The sequence below is a fragment of the Engraulis encrasicolus genome, chromosome 12 (genome assembly GCF_034702125.1).
Source record: "Engraulis encrasicolus isolate BLACKSEA-1 chromosome 12, IST_EnEncr_1.0, whole genome shotgun sequence".
Lineage (NCBI taxonomy): Eukaryota > Metazoa > Chordata > Actinopteri > Clupeiformes > Engraulidae > Engraulis > Engraulis encrasicolus.
In genome coordinates this window covers 41,158,433-41,173,368 of record NC_085868.1, presented here as the reverse complement: position 1 = coordinate 41,173,368, position 14,936 = coordinate 41,158,433, and the positions used below count along the sequence as shown (strand labels likewise).

The 14,936-nt window shown below is 43.7% G+C and overlaps 1 protein-coding gene across 2 annotated transcripts in view; it reads left to right on the top strand.

The window, feature by feature from the left end:
- The window catches only part of vldlr (very low density lipoprotein receptor), a 43,971-nt gene extending 33,852 nt beyond the window's left edge, over window positions 1-10,119 (top strand). Inside the window, exons 13-20 of one of the 2 annotated variants that reach the window (XM_063212226.1) lie at window positions 1,428-1,546; window positions 2,430-2,569; window positions 3,258-3,399; window positions 4,470-4,619; window positions 6,721-6,783; window positions 7,799-7,879; window positions 8,286-8,455; window positions 9,162-10,119. In XM_063212226.1, coding sequence (XP_063068296.1) covers window positions 1,428-1,546; window positions 2,430-2,569; window positions 3,258-3,399; window positions 4,470-4,619; window positions 6,721-6,783; window positions 7,799-7,879; window positions 8,286-8,455; window positions 9,162-9,197 — 901 coding nt within the window. In that variant the 3' untranslated portion in view covers window positions 9,198-10,119. The remainder of the gene's footprint in view (window positions 1-1,427; window positions 1,547-2,429; window positions 2,570-3,257; window positions 3,400-4,469; window positions 4,620-6,720; window positions 6,784-7,798; window positions 7,880-8,285; window positions 8,456-9,161) is intronic. The other variant, XM_063212227.1, reaches the window with a different exon arrangement.
- The last annotated feature ends 4,817 nt before the right edge of the window (window positions 10,120-14,936 follow it).

Here is a 14,936-nt window from a genome sequence, read left to right as displayed (position 1 = left end):
GCCTTCTTCTCATTTGCAATTGGGATGGTGAATGAAAAACAGTCCCTCAAAAGTTGTTGTGGCTAGGCTGACAGCTGGGAAACTTTATCGTTTTCTCCACGGAGGAGGGGCCAGGAGCTGGGGCAAGGCCACAAGCACAAGTGGAGGAGGCAAGGTCGCATATTGTAACGCACTCCTGGAGGTAGTGGTAAATCATTAATATAAGAGCCTGGGGTCCTCCATTTTCTTAAGTAAATGATACCCGCAGGCGATCTACTGTATGTATTGGCAGGTTTACCACTTCCTCCAGGTCAGGTGTATTCAATTAATTCACCAAGGACCAGTTTTTCAAATTCCCTCGAGTGAAGGGGACGAACATAGAATCTGTACAACTGCGAGCAGTGCGGTGTCTGAGGTTGGGATGCGAAACAAGCGGACTTTTGTAGATAAGATTTCACTCTCGTGAATGCATAGTAGAGATATCCCCAACTTGAAGTGTTAGTGATCGCAAATTATGCACGGCTACAGATGATTTGTTTTCGTTTTGTTCTGACCTTATGGGGGGCCAGAACCTTGCCATCCAAAGGCCATATCTGGCCCCAGGGCCTCCATTTGAATAGCCCTGCTCTAGATTAACTTAGCCTTGGGTTTACCACTTGGATCTTGGAATACTTTGCAGATGTGGTAGGGCTGAGGCATTGGCCCTAGACCTGTAGCTCAGCAGCTGTTGGGCATGGGGAGCCCAGGTACGAAAGCACTGTGATTGGGGAGGTCACAGGTTCGAGGCCTAAGTGGAACACTAGCGCAGACGACTTGTCATATAAGCATGAAACAGATCATATTGTAAATGTTTAAAAGATGATTGATGTGTTTACCTCCCCACATTGTGTCTTGCTGTGTACGTTCCCTCTTTTTGTAAACCGCTCTGGATAAAAGCATCTACTAAATGAACTGTAGTGGAGTGTGGGGGTGGTTTGTGCTTTGAGTGTATGATTGCATTCTTAATGCGATTATCTCCATATTACACAATCACTCTCTAAGCAGCAATACAAGGCCGGACTGCATGCATTATCCTGCGAAGATGTGTGGGAAGATTTGTGAATTCGTTTTTTTCCCTGGTTGATTGAGTGGTTTCATGGTTGATTAAGTTGTATTGCCTTTGATGTTAATATGCTGTGTATTGACACTGTAATTGGTCATGGAGCAGGCCTCATCTGTACGGAGGCCAAGCCAAAGGCTTTCAGTGTAAAGCGTCTTTATTCAAGAATGACATGCATGGATGCACTGCCATAATGGCTCTCCAAAAAAAGGCTGGGGGTCCGTCCTAGGAAACTCGAGTAATTCAGAAGCAGACACAGTGACCTGGTTTAATCTTGATAATGGAGGTGTGCTGATGGACAATGTAATGTGATCATAACTCTGTGTGTGTATGTGTGTGCATCGCACAGGTACCTGTACTGGTCAGACTGGGGTGAGCCAGCTAAGATTGAGAAGTCGGGGATGAACGGTGTGGATCGACAGGTGCTGGTGGAGACAGACATCCAGTGGCCCAATGGCATAACTCTGGGTGAGTGGACCTGCCATGCAGTTATTGACATGTATGTTCTCGTACCTTGAGGTTCTTCAAGTCATTTGTACCTACGGCGATCAGACTGCACCAACATTGTAGACCAAGAACACTTGCATTCACCCATCTGCTCTTTACTATAGACTTTCATTCATCTTGTGTGTTTTATGTAACACACTGCTTTTATCTTGTATACTGTTATCTCACTTATAATGTGGCATGTCTATACATTTTAAGGGCATGTGCTACAGTATGTGGGGTACTTGAGTGTCCCGGGGGGCAATCGCCATTCCGACACACCGCCATTCTGACAGTACAGTATTGATTCTGTGCTCTGTAAAAAAAAAAAAAATCACTCTTCCCATCATTTAAACATTGTTGCAAACGTTAATGGAGGTAGAACGTTGTTCACGTGCCTCTAAGCACTTGCAACAATGTTGCGACACGAGCGGAAAGTGGAGATGTTGACAGCGCAATTACATGATCAGTGTATCATCATGCCCTTAAAGGTGGGGTCTGAGATCTTTGAAAAAAGGTTCCTGTCAATGTCGGAATGGCGGTGCATCGGAATGGCGGGGTGTAACCAAGTATCCCCCTTGGGGATAAAGTTAACCTTCACCTTAACGTTTTAGGGTTAGGTGCATCATCATGTATCAGTTGAATTACCGTAACTGTAAGCGCATCACGAAATATGTTTTCAAAGAAGTGGACTTGGATATGTTGCAGAAATATGTTCAATTACTGTAGCACTGATGTAACATTAATTAGTGTCTGTCTGGTTTATTCCATTGCATGGGGTAGGAGCATGTTGATAAACTCTTTATTTGTATTGCATTCTTACTGTATGTCTAAATCTTATTGATGACCAATGTTTCCTCCTCAGATCTGATAAAGAGCCGTCTCTACTGGGTAGACTCTAAGCTGCACATGCTCTGCAGTGTAGACTTCAACGGGGATAACCGGCGCAAGATCCTCCAGTCCTCAAGCTACCTGGCTCACCCGTTCGCCCTCACCGTCTTTGAGGTACGACAGAACGAACTGTGTTGTCACTTGGTATTACTACCTTTTTAGACTTATATTTATTTCACTTTTAATATTTATTTCACGCTATTATACTGCATTTCATTACTGTGTCATTATACTTGCAAGAATGCAAAGTTGACTCTAATCATATCTAGCATTTTTAAGACCTATATTTTATGTATGCAACTGGTTGTGGAAAGTGTTGCGAATCCTCTTGATTAAATGACTGCATTGTACTGTACGTTCCTAATTGACCCTTCAAGCGGTGTTCTGATGATGCATCTTTAGGCAGCAGTGGGACTTTCATCACTAACTGTTCTGGTAATGGGACCAGGGCCACTGACAGCTTTGGCTGGGCCCGGGACAAAGCCATCTGAAAGGGGGCCCCCTTCATATAAATTCTGCCATTCTGGGCCCCTCGTCTCCATGGGCCCGGGACAACATACCCCTTTGTTGCCCCCCCTGTCGGCTGCCCTGAATGGGACTACCATATCATTTCATCTGCCCTTACTGTATGCATGTGTTGTGCATGTCTTTGATTCATAATTAAAGTGTATTATTAATAAAATACGATTCATGCACAAAAATGGCTCCAAGTGCATCTGCAGATGTAACTTGGATGTAACACTTTCATTGTTAATGGCATTATTGTGAAACATCTGTTCTATATTCTGTATTTGTACGTTAGGATCGAGTGTTCTGGACAGACGGTGAGAACGAGGCAATCTACGGCGCTAACAAGTTCACAGGAGCTGACGTGACTGTTTTGGCCAACAATCTGAACGAACCTCAGGACATCATAGTTTATCACGAGCTAATCCAACTCTCAGGTGAGTCCAGCTTTTAAACAGGCTGCAGCCCCTAAAGAGGTGGGAAAACAAGTTCCATATTGCAATTATCACAACTCCATCAGGGTCTCTCCTCTATGGCCGTGTTGACATCAATCATCCTGTCAGTCTGAGGAAATGAATTGGCCCAGACCATATGAAACTTCAATTTACAGGGCGGGAGTCTGTGGGCGTCCTTGCGGAACAGATTTTAATTACCATAGTCATTTCTGTCATACAACATTATAATGTGTCCCCTTGTGTTCCAGTCGTTTTTTTTTTCTCTTCTTCTCATGCCTTGAAGACTACATGCACGCTTCATGTTTTGGTAAACCGCGTCCACACTTTTGACTGGTTTCTAACACCAGTGTAAATTAGTTGTTGTAACTGTGCCCACCCTGGGTGACGTGCATTCGATGACATGTATGCTGCTCTAGGCTCTTGTACTGAGCGACTCTGGCCCTAATCCGGCCCAATTAAGGCGGCGTGTTCACACTCGTACCAGAGCCTGCTGCTGTTGATGGCTAGCAGATGAACGCAGAGACCATGTCTTTGCTGAAAGTGTTATTTGTCAGAGAAATGGGAGTGTGTGGGGATTTGAAGCTGGAAGGGGAGATTCCTGCCAGGAAGAAAAGGAAAATTCCCTACTGTGCAGACAAGACTATGGATGATGTTCTTTCAGCTGCAACAACAAAACCACTCCCTCCCTCCCTCCCTCCCTCCCCTCCTCGCCTCTTGACTGCTCCATCCCTCTCCTGTATCTTTCTTCTCTCCTCTTGTCTCCTCTCTGTGATCTGTTCTCTCCTCTCCTCTCTCTCCTTCCCTTGCCTCTCTCTTCATCCCCCCTCTCTCCATCCGTATTTATTTCCCCCATCCCTCTCTTCCTTGCCTCCATCCCCTTATTCCTCCTCTCTCTGACTTTAATCTCTCCTCCCCCTCTCCCATGACCATCCTTCTCAGACAGTAATCGTTCCTCTCCTTCTTCCCTCTCCAATTTTCTTCTCCGACTGTGATCTCCTTTCCTCTCCCCATCTCTGCTCTGATTGTGATCTCATTCCTCTTCTCCTCCGCAGGAACAAACTGGTGCCATGAGAAGCAGCAGAATGGCGGCTGCTCCTACATGTGCCTGCCCGCTCCGCAGATCAACAAGCACTCCCCCAAGTACACGTGCGTCTGCCCCAAAGGCTGGAAACTGGGCTCTGACGGCCGGACGTGCAAGCCAGGCAAGTAGCTTTCCCCACAGTATGGGTGCCTTGCGGCAGGGGGATGAGGTGGCTTAAGTGTAGTGAAGACCACGCACATCTAACACAGCAGCTGCCAAATAAAATGCAAGCAGTGTGTAAATCTAAACTATGCTTTTTTGCAAGAGATTTCATTCATTATAAAGAGGGCAGAATTTTGAACATACCTTGGTCAAATTTTAAGAGTGAAGACACTTGTCAGTGTAAGTAAAATGGTTTAGCTGCTCATTGCGTCACCTGTGTGTGCCATAGTGTGGCATGGTTGGTAGGCCTACAGTTGGAGCTCTGAGTTTGTTGGGCTGGTTGCCAGGGTGGTTGGTGCTAGGCGAGGGGGTTAGCTGCACAAGTACTGTTGGAGTTGGGGGAGAGTTGGGTGGCTGTGTGTGTGGTGCATGGAGGAGTGACGCAGTGCACTGTGGGAGCTCACTGCTCACCCTTTCAAGTGGGGTTTCTTTTGGCTTCCTTGCTTTATGTTGCTTTCTGCTGTGCACAGTGTCGTCATCCTCTCGCTCTCGCTCTCTCTCCGTGTCTGGGTTGAGTGAGTGAGTGATGGCTCTACTTTCAGCTTGAATTTGTTTTTCATGTTCTCCCTACCTCCACCACCATCACCGCCCTCACCTCCCCCCCTGGAATCCCTGCAGAGTTTATTATTAGTCTCAACACTTGGCTGTCCCATGGTTGTTGGAAGCTGACTGAAGTGAAGGATAGTCAGGGATGAGAAACTTGTGGGTTGCAGTTGGGCGGGGAGGGAGATGAGAGAGCCTAGTGGATGTGGATATGGATGTGGGGGGCGGGGGGGGGCTTGCAGTTGGATGGGGAGGGGGATGGGGATATGGATGGGGAGGGGGATGAGGGAGCCTTGTGGATGGGGAAGGGGATGGGGAAGGGGGTGTAGTGGTGCAGCGAAACGAAGGCCCACAAGATCGCAGCTGCCACACTGTGAAATGCGTGTGTATGGCTTACAATTCAACAGCGTATCCAGCAGCCCCTTTTGTCCCAGTGCTGCTCGTCAAGCGGGTGCATTGAGCTGTCAGCTGGCAAAAAAGGCTCGTATTTGCCTTGGCACTTGCAAAAGGACGGAAAATGGCGACGCCACATTCTGTCATGGATTCCTTCAGTTTAGTGGGAAGAATAAAGGACTCAAAAGAGCCAGAGCTCCGCACACTAGAGGCAGGCAAGCAGGCAGGCAAGCATTCAAATGGAGGTGTCGAGAAACACAGCACTGCGTGATGTTGCTACAGGGATCTCTGTCCACACACACACACACACACACACACACACACACACACACACACACACACACACACACACACACACACACACACACACACACCATCGTCTGCTCTTAGAGACACTCATGGCTGTTGTAGCTGCACTGCTGAGAAGTATGGCGTGTGCATCCAGTCCAATCCAGTTGTGAATGATTTAGGCCAAACCTCTGTGAAGCTCTGACCCCCCCACCCCCCCCAGTTTGACTCATGGTGTGAAATCTAGTTCACATGGAACGCCTGGCTGCACAACTAGCATATTATGGCATGGCTCGAAAACACTGCTAGATATGGCCAGTAGCATCTGCACAAGTAGTGTGTGCCGTCAAAACTACATTTTTATTTTATGTGCAAGAGAAATGAGACTGAAACGGCTGTTTCACTAGGGTCAGGAGTCTATTTATAGATGGGATCTCTGCTGGAGTAGCTGAAGGGATGTCTTGTTTGTGCTGCATGGCTGGGTTGTGCGCAGGTGTTTGGCTTGTTGCTGCCGCTTCAGCTTTTTGTCTTGTACTGCTTCACTGTTGCTGACTGAACAGATACCTTTTTTGTATGAAGGTGCATTTGTACAAAGCTTGTGGTTAGGAAACAATGCTATTGTGATACGATGGTGCTTGGTTGATTACTAAACAGTAATACAATTAAAAGCACTATTCTTATAACAATATTGTATTGTGATTAGGAAATATTAGCTTTGTGATACAATTGTGCTTGCTGATTTGGTAAGCTGTTATTACTGTGATAATGTTACACAGTTTTTAGTCCTGTCAAGTGTGTGAGAGACTTTGCACTGTGGGTCTTACTTCTCAAAACAGTCAATGGGTCAGCTGTCACAAAGGATGCTGGGAAGGTAGAGTCACCCCCTGCACCTCCTCAAGGTAATAAAGGTCATGCCGTAATCCTGTAAGGCTGTATAGATATGCTGTCTGTCTCTCTCGCTTCTGTTGCTTTCTGCTCGTGACTTGACTCAATTAGTGGTCTGCTTCGTCTCTGGGTTAGTGGTTCTTCTTAGCGTCTATGGAATGCTGTCTCGTCTCGTGCTTTTCATTATGATCAATCTTGTTGATCAGTATTTTTTCCCCCATTCTGTGGTCCTCTAAGTAGAATTGCTCTTGCATACTCCAAATCAATAGAATGGCAGTTGGAAATATTCGGAATGTGTTGGCTTCTATTTCTTTTTCCCAAACTGAAATTGAGATCCTAAAACACTCTACTACTCAGTCTAGACTTGTATTTCATCATCTGTTAATGGCCATAATTGTTGAGCATTGCTAGAAATCTTAGGAAAAAGTCCTCGGTCCAGGCACTTAAGTGTATTTTTAAGTCAAAACCTTCTTTTATTTTGTAATTTAAAAAAAATGATTTATCACCAATGTGTATCGGCCCCACAACCTTCATGAGGATGTGAATTGGTAGAAATTGGACACTTCTACAAACCAGAAAATTATTTGGTGTAATTTTCTGGAGTCTTCCCATCGTGGCTGAGAAGTGGAGTGTGCTCTTAGGAATGCGTCTTGCATAGTTTGTACACTTCTTTGTAGCTTCCATTAGTGTTGTGTCTTGAATACTTGCTCTCTCTTGTAGAAACGTTTGGCTCGGTACCAGCATGGCAAGCCAAGCTTTGATCAAACTGATAGTAAGCTAGTAACAGGCCAGCTTGCTTCTGGCACTGAAACCCCTCCAGACTTAATGCTAGCTTTTGTCTTTGCCTCGCCTTAATACCTCGGCACTCCTCCTTTTTTCTCCAGAATTCTGTTTCTTTTGAGGTTTCCCCATATTAACCCTATTGTGTCTCGCTTTCTCTCTCTCTCTCTCTCTCTCTCTCTCTCTCTCTCGCTCTCCATTTCTCTTATTTTTTTCTTTCTCTGTCCATCTTTTCTCTTGCCCATCCAGAAGGGAATATCAGCGCGTCCATGCACGAGGTCAGCTCTTCAGCTAAGGGCTCTGCAGCTGCCTGGGCCATTCTGCCTGTCTGTGAGTATCAGCATCTCCTCCTATTTCTACTGTGCTGTTTTGCAACTTAGTAGAGCCGAGTCTCCCTCTGCCCTGCCCCAGATCTCACTGTAGCTGACTCATTTGATGCAGTGCGTTCTGCTGACTAGAGTCGAAAGACTTGTGTAAATCAGATGTGGGCGCTTTGATTCAATGCCCTGGCGTCCATTGCTGCAGCAATTGACCGCTCTTTGATTGCTGTATCTGGCATGCCTAATAAAATATTAATGTGCATTACTTGCCTTTGGGCTCCATGAATGTTTTTCCCCCACATTTATGCTCTATTGAATTGAGATGTGGCCTTCTGTGTTATCTGTGCGATAGTTTATCCTCAACAACAGGATCATTATTAAGCATCATTACATCAAATCCTTTGTGTTCTCTGCAGTAATGCTTGCAATGGCTGTCGCCGGTGCGTATCTGATGTGGCGGAACTGGCAGCTGAAGAATAAAAAGAGCATGAACTTTGACAACCCAGTGTACCTGAAGACCACAGAAGAAGACCTCAACATCGACATCACCAGACACACCGCCTCCGTCGGACACACATACCCAGCAGTAAGGACAATTCCTTTCATTCATTCCGTTCAAATTCAAACCAGTCTATGTTTTAGAATTGCATTACATTATTGACCGGATGCTTTAATCCAAACTGACTTGAATGCTAAGTGAATTGCCCCAGAAAACGTCTGCATCGGGTCTCCCCTCTCTAGTACCTAAAGTATTTAAAAATCTCCCAGTTCAAATTGAAATCTAGTGCAGTTCATAACCAGTTCTACCCAAATCTCACTGTTCAAATTGAAATCTAGTGCAGTTCATAACCAGTTCTACCCAAATCTTTCAAGGAAGGAATTTGATAAGTCAAATATTCCTGAATACTATCTCCATTACTTAATCTTCCTGGCTATGTAACAAGAACCTGCTCAAGACACAATTTCCCTTCCTTATATAGTGGATTGTCAATACCGTTGGAGCAGAAGAAGATCGTTTTAGTAACAGATGCTTTTGATCCCTCTGTCTTTCAAGCACTCATGGTTTTCTCTGTAGGATGTATTACTCCAGGAGGAAAATGCGAAGGAAATCGTTTTTAAAATTGCTTTTTAAAAAACGGAAATTGTTTAAAAGAAAAAAAAAGAAAAAAGTGAAAAAAAAAGAATAATAAATTAATTAAATATTCATTTATTTACTTTCATCAATATTTGGGACAGAAGATCCATCAGTATATGCTAATGTGATTTTCTTTTCTTTTTCCAATTTGTCTTAGATATCAGTGGTGAGCACAGATGACGACCTTCCCTAGCCCCTCCTCACTTCAGTGTTCACCTGTGTCCACCTGTTTACCAGAGACTGCTGCTCAAGCAGAGCTTACAACCACATGCCTTCTGGAGTGCATTATGTTGTCCTTTCCTCTTTGCTTCTGTCTGGGGGAGAGAAGAGGAGATTGAGGAACGTTTAATTTATTTTTCTGTTCAACCAACTGCTCCTGGCCCACCACACCACAGCGCAGAAAGCATCAAGGACTCACTGGGCTGTCGGGGATCAACAATGTCAGCGGTTTTCTTCTGGCTACTTCCTATAATTCTCCACCACTCTTCCTGTGAAAAGGTCAAACGCTTGTAGACACCTACCTGCCTAAAAGGCCCACCACTCATCTCTTGCGCTGATCCGGCGCATGTGAATATATTTGATTGAGAAGGATTGGGAGGAAATGCATATTTTTAGGCACAGTTTCTCAGTAAGGTGTTTCTTTCTTTTTTTTCTCTCCTTTTTGTTTCATATGAACTTTACCTCCTAGCGTGTTCTTACAAAGCTTTCTATGTGTGTTTATGTGATTTAAAAAGGCGAAGAAGGAGCTTTATAAGACGAGTGCCCTCACTCCATTTGTAAAAACTGTTGTACATAAAATGTCCCTCTCTGTGGAGAGACTGCAAGCAGGACTCTGAAGCACTTTGTTCAAATGTTGCTCTGTAAATAAGATTGTATACATTTCACTGAGTCAATTTTGCTATGGCGGGGCAAACTACAGGGGGAGGGGTAAGAAAAAAAACATTGTATTTAAAGAGGTTAAAAAAGGAGTTTGTTAAAAATATTTTGTATGTTTGTGTGCTGTATCTGTGACCTTTTCTAGCATTGTACAGGGAAAACAACATGCTCTTGTGTTGTGAAGGGGGATCATATTTACAGATAGATGAAATAAAACGAGACAAAAAGGTCATTCAACACTTTACTTTGTTTGTTGAGTTTGTATAGTACGCTTGTCCTACTTTCTTTCAAAGAGATCTTCATAGTAAAATGATTTCACTGCCACACGTGATTGATCTGAAGCTTTTAAAATGAGTTATGCTATGATTAATTCAAGCTTGCTTCAAAGGGTCCTCACAGTATGGGGGCTCTTTTATGCTGGTGTAGATTAGAATGAAGCAACTAAAATGGCTATCTGGCTAAATGTGGAACCCACAAGCGTAATTGTTTAAAAGGGATTTGATCTAAAAATAGACCTGGTGGTCAGATGTATTGGTGCGTTCTTTTCTGGTTAATCATAAATATTCACGTGTATTCATCTTGTGCGGTTTTTCTTCAATTTTTTGCAGGTGAACTCTTTTTTTTTTTATTATAATAATTATTCAATAGTTCTAGACTTACATGTTTTGTATATGATATATGGTCCTTTTGGTCTGTGTGAAGCATACCTGAAGGGTATGAGGCATTCCATAACCAAGTCTTCTGCGCTACCCAGTGTTGCCAGATTGGGCTGTTTCCCGCCCAATTGGGCTGCTTGGGATGGCCATGTGCGGGAAAAAAATGGCATTTAGCAGAAAAACCGCCCAATTTATGCCATGGAAATCAATAGAATTGGGCAGGATTTTGTGCTTCCAGGCGGGTTTTGAGCATTTTTTGGGCTGGAAACCATCAGCCTCATCTGGTAACCCTGGCACTACCTACTGTACCTACGAATGGAATTTCAGTTCCTTTCTCTGTCTGCCTTCTACACATCACCGTTATTCCTCCATTGTGATCTGTCTCAGAGGTTAACTACATAAACAATAGCGGGGTGTGGGTGTGTGTGACTGTGTACATAGAGTCAACTCTAAATGCCTTTTCACCCGGATAAAGCTCTTACTAATGTGATTTGAAGGGGCAAAGATCAATCCACTTTGATCCAGAGTTGGTTTCTTGTGGTTCTGTGTAATTGTACAGCTTAAATCATACTTGCAGGAAGCCTACCTACACGTTTGTGGCACTCTGTATGTCTGCCTTTGTGGATGAGCCTGAGAAAGGTTTAATCAGGTATAATATTGAACTAGGGGTAGCAATCGAGAAATTATCTTTTGTCTGTACTTTATCCAATTGACAAGGGGAAATGACACAATGAATAGATGACTTTTTATTTTGATACACATTTTTTCCCCTTTGGTTGCATTTTACTTTGGTCAGCCCTCTAAAAAGAAGGCGAAGGCAGTACAAGTCCCTCCACTTGGTGGCCATCTTAGCGTTGCCTTGGGCCACCTATTTCGGCAGCTATTTCTCCATATTTTTCAAATGTGCATGAGAAGCATTTGCTTGGGAGATGATTGGACCAATGGCAGCGCAGCTCAGTAGGCAATTGGCTCTTTTTGCCAGAAAGGTGGAAGATGTGCAGACCAGGGCTCCGAACCGGTTCAAGGAACGAAAACGAAAACCGAAAACGAACGAAATTTTATGGAATTTTACAAGGAACGGAAACGGAAACGAAAACGAAATGGTCTTCAAGTGTTCCGGAACAAAAACGTTATTCTGAAATCCACAAACCGGTTAATAACGTTTTTTTTTTCGTTCTCTATATTTCATACAAGTGCACGATTTTGTTTGAGGAGTAACCATGGCGACGAGCAGTCTTTTAGTTCGGCTACTGACGTGTATGAGGGGAAACATGCATACAGCAACAGCATTTTGCTCACCTGAGCTCTTGCCGCCGATTGATAAAATATTGAGGAGCATTGGCCAATCAGAGTGCGACTGTGCATTGTATGGAGAAACTTCCTGGGTACATTTTAGGATGTGATTCTCCTCAGAGATTTTGATAGGAAACTAGAACTAAACTGTCTCTGTTCTCCTGGCTTTCTCGTAGTGATTGGAAGTTGGCTCTAATAAACCCGCCCTAAAGTTGTTGACCACCAATATCAAATAAGTTTTTGTAAGAGAAATGACACTTTACCCGCGCTGTTCTTCAGTCTCATTCACGGACAGTAGGCCTACAGGAGAGCAAAAGAGAACTTGTCTTGAGATCGGTGTTGGGATTCCTACAGGGACAGAGTATTTGGACCATACAGTCTATGATTTGCAAAGGAATTGGATAGGCGATTTGATGAACCTAATTCGCAGAGTGCTCTCGAGAGGCAACTGGTGGGTAAGTCATGTTTAGCTTACTACTTGTAATGGCACCGCCGAGTGCCTCGATGTTCAATGCGGTTATGGCAAATTATGTTGTCGTAAAGTTACTGAAAGTGCTTTTGTTGTGCGCAGCGTATCCACTGTCGGTTGTAGAGAAGGAGAGTGAGAGCTGGTGTTTTTATGTGCTGTAATCAAGGACATATTTATCTGTTGTTGTGGTCAATGCGGGATAAAGTCATTCGTGGCAGATGGACAGACGCTAGCTGACGTTAGCTGGCCCGCTCAATGTTTCGATGGTTTCCTCAGTAGGCTATTGCGCAATATTTCCTGGCTGTCATCACGAATAACAGTAGGTCGCGTGTGACAACAAGCAGGGATAGAGAAAGACAGCGCATTTGTTGTTGTTTAAGTTATTATTCTCTTCTGTCGTGCAGAGGGCTGGGCTGATGGGATGGACTACGTGGAAACTCTTACTATTTTGTGACGCTTGCCTGTTAGAGGCTACAAAAGGTCTCCGGTTTTGTGGTGATGGACTTGCACTGGAATGGTTGGTAGCCGATATCTGAGAGCCTATCCGAGGTTTCAGACTATGCAACCTGTCCCTTCGTGCACATCTCAAAACAGTTTGGGATTTTTTTGTGTGGAGCAAACTGTGTCCCTTTTACTTACACGTCTCACTTGCTGCAAACCTCATCATGGCCTATTAAATAGAGCTAGGCAAGAACTGAAATCCATGCCTATCGACACCTCTTATGTTGACGTTTACCTGCGCTATTCCAGAGATTTTTTTTAGGAACTCTCTCTGGCTATTTTTTTAAACCTCTCTCTGGCTATTCTGTATTGTGCCTCCCTAATCAACATCCACCCACCGCTACTGGGCTGGCATAGGCTACTTTTGATAAGAATTATCCTGTTAAATCTGCCAGGATGGATAGCCCATCTGAGTGTTTTTGGGTGTGTTATTATTTTTGAGAATAGCTGTGTAAATCAAGGGGAAATAATGAGTACGTCTATTCTAAGATAAAGTCCACGAAAATAGACTTAATATGGCCGTTAAACACTGCAGGAACGTTAAGAACGAACGTTATTTTTTGTTCCGAACCGGTTCAGGAACGATATTTTTGTGGGGGAACGATTGCAGGAACGAAAACGTTAAACTGAAACTTGCCTGAACCGTTCGGAACGGAACGTTTGAAAAATAATTTCGTTTTCAAGCCCTGGTGCAGACACACCATATTGGCGTTATGAATCGCAACTGTTCATTTCTATGGATGTTTTAAGTGTTTTGTCTAGTGTAGTGTCTCTGGTGAAGCCTGCTCCAACCCTTATGAACTCAGATGTAGGAAATATCCATGGGCCATGTGCAAAATACCTGGAAAGCAAGTAATTTCTCCAAGCTTGCATCCTTTCCTCTGTCCTCGACGTCAACTGGAGTTTCCTATTGGGCATTCATTTAACAACTATAGATGTGCTTTATCTGGAGAAGAGATTGGGCCGTGTGGTACATGAGGAAATTTCTGTTCGCTTCAAACTGGGTTTGACAATGTTATATTTCAGATTACATTTGTATTTTAAGACTATGAACATCCAGTATAAAAGTGACTTTACCCAAGACGACAAAGAGGACGAAGGAAAGGTCGCAAGTTTAGAGATGACTTGCACAGATTCATTTGTTCAGCAGTTTTGGAATTCACACCCTGTCCATGTCTCTGTATCATATGGTTTTATTATTTATTTTTTATTCTGCAGAGGAGTGTGGAGAGAGATAAAGAAGGGCTGATCCTGGGGGCAGCCTGAAACCTGTTATTTCCTTTTTTTCTTCATATATTTCTTTATTTCCCCCTTGCTTTTATTTCTTTTTTTTCCTTTCAGGACTGCAATAAGCAGTGCATATGCCCCATGGGCATTCTAAAGCAGTGTGAATAAGTCCCCTTCCCGCCTGACCAATGACATCACCGGCCTGTAATCTGGACGGAAGTAATCTGTATGTCCTCCTGGCATAAGAAACCTGCTGGGCATAAATCCCAAGGGCAGCGAGATATGGAATTGTGTTCAATCCCTTCCCAGTGCTGATTGATTTGTTGTGATTTTATTTTGTCCGCTTTAGTATTCAAGAGATGACATATGGGCTCTGGCTGTACAATGAGTCTTCATCACAGAGTAATGACAACGACAATGAAGTCTAAGTTTTCTTGTTATATATTTTTTTTATTATACTACTTCACTTGACATATGTAGATTTGTAAAACCCAAACTTGAGTAATGGTAGTGTTTTTACCTATTCAGTAAAGCCTGCAAAATGCAATGACCTGATACATCAGTCACCAACAGAGGTCAACTTTGTATTAACTATGCAGTACATAACGTGTTCATATATGTCATCTATGATCTATTACGCATTGATTATTGGTTAGTGTATGACGGCTGAATATTACCATATCAACAACTACAGTATATAACCTTGAACGCTAGATCACCTAGTGGTCAGGGATATGTTGTGTTTTTACACAGTGTATAAATGAGGTCCAGTGGGACGGTAGGAGGAGAGGAGAGAGTTGATGAGGGAGGAGGATAATGGTATTTAAAGCTTTAAGCACTCACATCCTCTCTTGTCAGCAATATTAGATCTCATCCTCCACACATGGTACACGTCTGCTGAACGCAGCTG